At 44.1% G+C, this 8890-nt stretch overlaps 1 protein-coding gene across 1 annotated transcript in view; it reads right to left on the bottom strand.

The window, feature by feature from the left end:
• Positions 1 to 7584, bottom strand: part of TXNRD3 (thioredoxin reductase 3) — a 70554-nt gene extending 62970 nt beyond the window's left edge. The window contains exon 1 of the mRNA XM_034657258.1: positions 7523 to 7584. Within this exon, the coding sequence (XP_034513149.1) occupies positions 7523 to 7584 (62 nt within the window). The remainder of the gene's footprint in view (positions 1 to 7522) is intronic.
• Positions 7585 to 8890: the final 1306 nt, after the last annotated feature.

Below are 8890 nucleotides of genomic sequence, written 5' to 3'. Positions count from 1 at the left end.
GGTTCCCTCTCTCGCTGGCTGTCTCTATCTCTGTCAAATAAATAAATAAAATCTTTAAAAAAAAAAAAAAAGTGTGGAGTGTGTCAAGTAATAAAGGGAAGCCTCACAATAATGGAGTCAGGAGGCCAGTAGGGGGAGCTCTCACGCCCTACCACTGGTAGTCAATTGCAGACCCAACAGGAAGAGAGGTGCTACGCAAGTCCAAACTGCTTTAGCCACCACTTCACTATCCCAGCAGAAGGAAGAGAGGTTTTACTCCTGCCCCAGCAACAGCCCAGCCAATGAGAGGCTGCCACAGCTCAGCCAATGAAAAGCCACTAGCTTCAGCCTTCTCCTTTTGTCCTAGGGACTTGCCAATCGTTTTCCCTTAGCAAGGTTATCCCAAATTGCAATTCTCTGCTATTCCCGAATAAGACCGGTTTTGCCGATAAAATACTGACAGTTTTATTTTTAAGGTTAACAAGAGAAAATGCGGAGCAAAGAAAACACCAAGAGGAATGTCTCTTTCTTCTTCATATTTAATGTAAATTATTTGTGCCTTCTTTCTTTACCTCTTAGTCAATTTTGCCATAATGTTGTCTATTTTACTTAATTTTTTCAAAGAAAGTTTTAAATTTTATGAATTAAATTCACTTTTTGTGTCTTAATTCAGTAATTTCTGCTTTTACCTTTGTTTCACAGCTCATTTTTTCATTTTTCCCTATTCCTTAACTTGTACATTTATTTCTCCCTTGTTTCTTTTTTTAAAAAATTAATTTAGCTAAAATAATACACACTCTCCCCCTCTTAAAAAACTGAAGCAACACATAAAAGTAGAAAGGATAAAATAAAAATATAGGATAATAATCATACCAAAGTATCATAAAAAAATTATTTGTAATGTATCATGACCATCATTCCAGATACCTCTTTAAACACTTAAACAAATAGAATTATAGAGATATAATTTTTTAATGTACAGTCATGCTAATTTTAAAGTAAAATATTAAAAAGAATTTAAGAAAGAAAGCTAAAGTGAGACTGTAAGAATTACTTTTTCAGATTTTTCCAGACTTCTTTTCTTCAGAGATGGTATTAGTTTCTCAAAGATTTCTTTAAAGAAGAATGATCATGAATGATGAGATGGAGGTCGTTAATTTTTAACAAGTTCCTACTTTCAACTGTATGTTTTTACTTGCTGGTGAGAAAAATGAAGAAATGAGAGCAGTTACATTCTCTGCTACCTCTCTGCCTTCTTGCCCATGAGTTTTGTGAATGATACTATTTTTATGTTCTCAGGCTTTATGACATTTCTATTCTGTGTGGTAGCTCTACCTTTCACAACTCAGTCTTTTAAATTTAAGTGAATTTGATGTCAAGTACTGATCTTCTTGCCTTGTCTTCTGTATTCCTGAATTTTAGAATTTTAATCACTTCTTCATTGTTAGGTTTGAATTATCCGAAGTAATTCTTTTTTTTTTCCCGAAAAGGGTCATTGTTGTTGTCTTCCCTGAATTTTTACATGCTTGAGGATGTCTTTCTATTCCCTACATCCATGAACAATTCAGCTAGCTCTAAAAATCTTGGATCATACTTTCCTCCCCTCTAAACTTTGTAGATTTTCTTTCCTATCTTCTGGAAGGGAGTATGGATGTAGAAAATTCTGAGAACAGAAGTTTCTTTCTTGTATAAGGTATTAATTCCTATTGCTGCAGAACAAATTACCTCCAAAACAGGGCAACTGAAAACAACATATGCTTATTACCTCACAGCTTCTGTAGGTCAGAAATCTGGGATCAGATTAGCTGGATGATTCTGGTTCAGGGTGTCTGTGAGGTTGCAATTCAGCTATTGGCTGCGGCTGAGGGATCTGCTTCCCTACTCACATGGTTGTTGACAGGACTCAGTCCCTCACCACAATGGCCTCTCTATAGGTTTCTTGAGCGTCTAATGGCAGGTAACTTTCCTTAGAATGAGTGGTTGAAAAGACAGAGAAAAAGAGAGCACAAGCACCCAAGCTGGAAGCCATGTCTTTTTATAACCTAATCTCAGAAGTGACATCCCATCGTGTCTACCATATTCTGCTATCTAGAAAGGAGTCACTAAATCCAGCCCATGCTCAAGGGAAAAGGAATCTAGCACCACCTCTTGAAGAAGAGAACTATATTGACGAATTTGTGTGCATACCTTGAAGACTACCTGCTTTTTTCTGTATAGAAGCCTATCTTTCTTTTTTAAGATGAGGCCTTATTATAGTGTCATCTTTTCTTTTTTTAATTTATTTCTTTATTATGTTATGTTAGCTACCATACAGCACATCATTAGTTTTTGATGTAGTGTTCAGTGATTCATTAGTTTCATATAGCTCATCACAACTTGTGCCCTCTTTAATACCCATTCCCCAGCTACACCATTCCCCTACCCCCCTGCCCTCTGAACCCCTCAGTTTGTTTCCCAGAGTCCATGGTCTCTCATGGTTTGTCTCCCTCTTTGATACCCCTACCTTCAGTTTTCCCTCCCTTCCCCTATGGTCTTCCGTGCTGTTCTTTATGTTCCACATATGAGCGAAACCATATGATAATTGTCTTTCTCTGCTTGACTTATTTGACTTAGAATAATCTCTTCCAGTTCCATCCATGTCGATGTGAATGGTGGGTATTCATCCTTTCTGATGGCTGAGTAATATTCTGTTATACACACACACACACACACACACACACACACACACACACACACCACATCTTCTTTATCCATTCTTCTGTTGAAGGGAACCTTAGCTCCTTCCACATTTTAGCTATCGTGGACTGTATAGAAGCCTGTCTTGAAGAAGAAGGAGAAGAAGAAGAAGAAGAGGAGGAAGAAGGAAGGGGAGGGGATGGGAAGGGGAGGGGGAGGAAGGCAGGAAGAGGAGGAGAAGGAGGAAGAAGGAGGAGGAGGAGGAGGAGAAGAAAAGGAGGGGGAGGAAACATCACCCAGCTATGTCTTGGTGTGATCTTTTGAGCTGCAAATCCAGATATTTTCTTCTGTTACCTCCTTAGATATTGTTTCCATTTTATTTGTTGACTTCTTTATTCAGAGAATTGTTATAATATGTTGGGTTTCCTTTGCTTTCTCATTTATCTCTATAATTACTGTTACAACCTTATTATTTTCCATTAATTTCTGTTAGTTTGTGTTTCTGGTACCTTATTTACCATGTCCCAAACTGTGTTTTCAGTCATTTATTCTGTATGTGTTATTTTATATACCACTATTGTATATCTCCTGATTTTAGTGTGGTTTTTGTGCTCTATATTACCTTCATTTTTATTTTTAATTTATTTTCTGGGCCCTACCAGATTTCTTTTAATAATCTTATCACCTTCTGTGGGCTTATTGTCTCTTCTTTGAAAGACTCTATCTTTTTCTTGTGCTTCCTGACCTTGTTTTTAAAAAAGAGCATGTTTCCTCTGACTACTTTGAAATTATGGACAGTGGCTCATGTGAATTGTGCCAGTGTCTTCCTGGGTGATCCTGTGCTTTTGCAGATCTGTGGTGTGTGCTTTTCATCTACAATATGCTTATGCGCTCCTTTCCTCATCTCTTGTTTCGGCAGCATTTATGCATAGATGATGCAGTGGACCCAGTGGTTGTCATGGGTTCAGAGTGGCAATCAAATTCACGGGTCACAATACGGTTAGTCTCATACCGTGTTTAGGGAGCTTTACAGATGGATACAGGACACGTTATGCAGCATGCACCACCTTTGCATTTTATTGGGGTTCCTAACAGCTACCCAGGCACACAACTTATTCCCCTTACCGCACAGGGCACGTACACCTGCTGTGGGTGAGAGACAAAATGCACATGGGCAACCTTAACACGAAAGCTGCCGCCTCAGTTTTTCACCATTTTTAAAGGTGTTATTCTGGCCATGTAAGTGCATGGCCCGGTGCCAATTCGCAGGTCTCTCAGGCCAGGTACAGACCCATTAGGTCATGGAGAAACAGCAAAGAAAGCAGACATGATGCAACATATTTATCTCACCTCTGCAATTCCCAAGGACACAGTACTGAGAGAGGAGAGGCCTGAGATCAGTTTCCCAGGTAGGCTAAGGGCAGTCTAAGTCCGATGTCATCCATTTACTCAGAGGACCTTGCAGGTGCCTTTCTAAGTGTACCTTTTCTATCTATGGAATTGTTTTTCTGCTAAAAAATACTGTATATAGTAAGAAGCAGAGAAAGGGGTGCTCACAGCTCTAATTTAAGTTTATTGTCCTCAATATTGTCCCCAAGGATTTGTGCCAAATCTATTACCTTGGCCCTGAGGATGCATCTAACCTTCATTTCCAAAATTCGAGCATTTCACAGCCAGTCATCCATATGATGAGACTTTGTGTGCCATGACCCTGTTAGCTTTGTTCCCTCTCCCAGCCTCACCCCCTGGTGGGCTCCTTGGCCAGAGGCTGGGCCGTGGAGGAAAAGCATAATGCATTTCTCCTCCTACTCTCTCAATTCCCCGGCACTTCTTGTTTTCCTCTGTGTCCTGCTCATGCCCTTACATCTGGTTGACCCATCAAAGCTTCATTGGATGGAGCTTTTAGAACCATGACACTGTTTTCAGGAAATCTGTGCTTTAACTAAAGTCTAAAAAAAGACAGCATGGTTTTGGATCCCAGTTCCTGTACCTACTAGGCAGTTGACTGAGGCAACACTCATAGAAGGAGACTAACGAGAGTTTCTACCTTAAAGGGTTGGTGCGGATTTTAGACAAGTCAGTACGTGTAAGATGCTTAGGATAGCATGTGGCATAGGGCATGCGCTCAGTATGTACGTAATTAAAATTTCAATGCTGATTCCTCACAACAGCCCTCTAAAGAAGACATTGGCTCCATCTCACAGGTGAGAAAACCAGGGGTGCAGAAGAAAACACAATGTTCCCAAAGCCACAGGCGTAAAGGAAAAAACTGAGACTTGCATCCTTGTTCTCTACCTCTGTAGCACTCTGTCCAGAATTAACACCGAGCTATGTTTTGTTCTTTGGTGGATTTTCAGGGAGAGCAGAGAGTAAAACTGCCTCTCCTTCATCTCTAGCAGCAGTTCCTTTTTCTTCTTCTGCACCTGATGAATGCATTTTAAAACTATGAATTTTCCTCTACACGCTGCCTTGACAAGATTCCATTGGTTTCATTCTGCTCCTTCTCATTGTAATTCGTTTCTAAGGTTTTTAATTTTTGTTGTAATTTTCTCCTTCATGCACTTTTCAGGAGGTGCATTTTAACATTTCCAAATGGATAGATTTTTGTCACTGCTACATCCGCCCTTTGTAGCAAATTTCCAATTTTATTTTATTATGGTCCAAAAATATGGCTTCTCTGATTACTACTTTTTGTAATTTATTAAGATTCTCTTCATAGTTAGATAGCAATTTTTGCCAGTGCTTCTTGATTACTTGAAAAGTGTGCATTTTTGGCTTGTCGAAGACAAAGTAGAAGCTTGTGATTGTGTAATTCACATCAGAGCATCCTCATTCATTTCATCTTTTTTTAAATATATCAAATTATAAGAGATGTATATCGAACATCTCCCACTATAATGGTGAATGTGTTAATTATTCAATCCATTTGCTCATATAAGTTTTGGACATGTGGTTGGCTCCCAAGGACTTGTCTCACCTCTTCTGTATGCTGTCATTTCCAAGTGTTTGGGATATCACTGACGCTGTACCACAGATGGGCCATGATGGTCTCAGAAAACTGAGGAATGCCTTTCTCCTTGCTCTAGTTTATTTCAGATTTTCATACCTAAGCCAGGTCTGTCATGCTCCTAGCTGTACAGACTGGTTCAGGCATGGCCAAATGACCTAAGTTGGCCCATGATAAATGTAGACCAAGATTGTGTGTGTGTGTGTGTGTGTGTGTGTGTGTGTGTGTGTAGTTGAAGGTAGACTAGATACTAATGAGCTCAAAGATCCAAGAGAGAAAGGCAGCATACAAGGCCTCCTGAGACCTAGGCTCAGAATAAGAACCCCTTCACGTCTGCTGCATTCTGTTGACCAAAGGAAGCCAAAGGGTCTGCTCAGCTTCGAGGGGCAGGAAATACATTGCGTGTCTTGATGGGAGTTCCTACACAGACACATTACTGAGGAAATGGATGGATACAGGGAGGGGTGGAAAGGGCTACTTTTGTAACCAACCTGCCATGGGGAAAAGAAAATCAGGGTTTTTAAAAGGTAACAAAGATATACCTCTTTCTCTAGGTGGGATCTCTTTTCTTTTCCTCTGTGTCCTGGCCATGAATGGACCATTTCCCACATCAGGATTCAAGGTGTTCTGTGTAATTCCGACAGCGCTGTATATTTCTCTAGATTCCATATACAGGAAAGCCTTTGGACGGACCCAGCATGGCTCCTCTGAGCTAAGGGACATCACCAGAGTGGAATTCAATTCACCACTGGAGCAGAGGGTTGAAAGGGGAGACTTGTCCTCCCCCTCAACGCAAGGAGGCAGCAGAGGGTCAGACTGAGGCTCTCAAGGGAAGGAAGAGCTAGCGTAGCCCCCCTTCCCTTCTGGAGTTGATCTTTCCAGAAGCTAGCCATGGAGGTTCTGAGGGTAATGGAAGTGCCTGCTCAGGCGGAAACTTAAAATTATGCAGCTGCTCCCCTGTCTATGAATAGAGCCCTTAAGTCACCTGGGAACAGATCTGCCTTATTATCTTTTGAGTTCCCTTAAGTTATATAAATGTAAGGCAACTCGGCACTGCTTTTTTTTTTTTTTTAAGAAATGTATAAATGGACGTTCACTTTTTTTGGATTGGAAATGCCTACCCCTCCAACGAGTCTTGAATATGCAGAGCTGGGGAAGAGATGGTGATAAATTTGCACGAGGGCCGCCAGCCTGCTGGGGAAAAGGCGTTTGGAACTTTGAGCTGTTCTTTTATTGGAACCAGACCCACTCATAGAGACTGGTGTAGCCTCCCTGAGCCCCTCTCGTCTCTCCACCGCTACCAAGGAAAGGGTGCCAATGGCCATAGGGGCTAATTCTCTAGGAAAGAAGGACAGAGTCTGGCTGGTGGGTGGCTGTCCACGCCATGCCAGCCTAAGGTTCCTGCACAGGCTGTGGCCCCTCCTGGGGCCGTGCATTCAAAGAGCTGTCAGCCTAGGGCCAGGTGGGAAAACGCAAACCCTGCACGGCTCTTGGGATTTATTGGACAATTTGGACAGGAAGGTTTCAAGTCTGAGATGCAGAATTTTTGTCAATTGGAGCAAACGGGATTAAAGCAGAACATCGGACAGCAAGAACCATGCTATCTGTTGGGTGGATTGCTGAGGTCTTTGCGTTCAGGTCCAGTACTCAGTACAGCCCGCCTCACGTGGAGGCCCTCCGTCTGCCTGTCTCCGCAGTTCCCTGGGATGCCCTAGAGCAAAGGGGCGGGGTTATTCCTCTGCCAAAAGCCCCCAGTCATCTCTCTGCCTCCCTTAGAGTTGGGCGCAGGGCCTGAGTTCGCTAGAGGACTCTTGGGTGATTTCAGTGCGTTCCGAAGCCTGCTCAGGAGCCCATCCCCACTTGTAACCCGCAGGGATGCGCTCCTCCTGGTTCGCCCACTCGGCTGCCTTGTAGACGCCCATTGCGGCCGGTCCCAGCGCTCACTTCTCAGGCCGGCCACCAGGTGGCAGTGGGCCTCTCCGGAAGCGAGCGGCGCAGGTTCCCCGTCTCCCCGCCAGCTGCGGCCGCGCACGTGCGCCCTGGCTGCCCGCCGCCCCGCGCACCTGCGCGCGCGGGGAGAGGGGCCTCCACCGCGACCCTGAGCAGAGCGTTCTCCTCCTACCCTTACTCAGTGACTCCATCTCTCCTGATCTTGAGTTCCCCTCAAGCAATACAGGGAGGCTGACGCATTCACGGAGGGGAACGGATATGAGTATACAGGAGGAGCGGTAAACGTGCCAACGTGCCTGTGGCACGTCGTGCCTGGTGTGGACACAATGACGGAGAGAGGAGATACTCTACTCTTACGGAAAATCGTGGGTCAACTACTGGGACCCCCCACCCTGGGCAGCAATGCATGTTGACAGTTGGGAAGAGCAAAAATTCCAAAGGCATGGTGAGGAGGGAATGATAAACACAGTGCTCAGACTGCTTCGCATGTTGAAACCCCACAACCGCCCTCTGATTCTGTAAACTGCTTTGATTATTCCCATTTTACAGACAAGGAAGCTGAGGCCCATAGAAGTTGGGGCTTGCTGGAGCCCACATCTTAGTAAGTGGCCTGGATGCAGAATGGATGTAGGGAGAGCGCTGTGGAGGAGGGGAGAGACACTGGAGGGAGATGGGTAAAGTGAGAGAGGGGCAGGAAAGTGAGGAGAAGGATGCCTGCTGGGGACAGCATGGGACAGGCCACCAGCATGGGTTTGGGCCCTCTCCCCAGGGGCCTGGGCAGGGAAGCATGGTGCCCTCTGGGAGTCAGGCCTAGGGCCCAGGGCCCTTCTTCCCCTTTGCTGACAGGTTAGACCACACTCCCGTACTAGCCCACATTCTCAGACCCCTTGCATTCACTGCCATTGGCAATGCTATATTTGTGTGATTTTCTGATTAATGTCTGGTGCCTCTCCCACCACGACTGGAAGCTCCACGAGGACGGGGAGCGTCCTGTTTTCACCATTGTGTCATCAGCGCTGAGCACATGCTGATGCATGGCTGGCACTCATGAGTGATAGGAACGAAGGGAGACACAGCAAGAAGTTCAACCCTGGGTAGTGTGTGGGGTGGAGGGCCTTGAGATGTTGTTTGCACAATCATCACTCTTGCCTCAGCCCCTCCTTCTATTTCAGGACCTGACTCTCTTGCGGTATAGGTATGTGTCCTTTCAATACATAGGAGCTGGATAGATGCTTATTGATTGTAGAAAATGTTCAGAGGAAAAGAGTGAAAGAGGCT

The sequence above is a fragment of the Ailuropoda melanoleuca genome, chromosome 4 (genome assembly GCF_002007445.2).
Source record: "Ailuropoda melanoleuca isolate Jingjing chromosome 4, ASM200744v2, whole genome shotgun sequence".
NCBI lineage: Eukaryota > Metazoa > Chordata > Mammalia > Carnivora > Ursidae > Ailuropoda > Ailuropoda melanoleuca.
The sequence above is the reverse complement of the archived record's forward strand: the minus strand, read 5'-3'. Positions and strand labels throughout refer to the sequence as shown.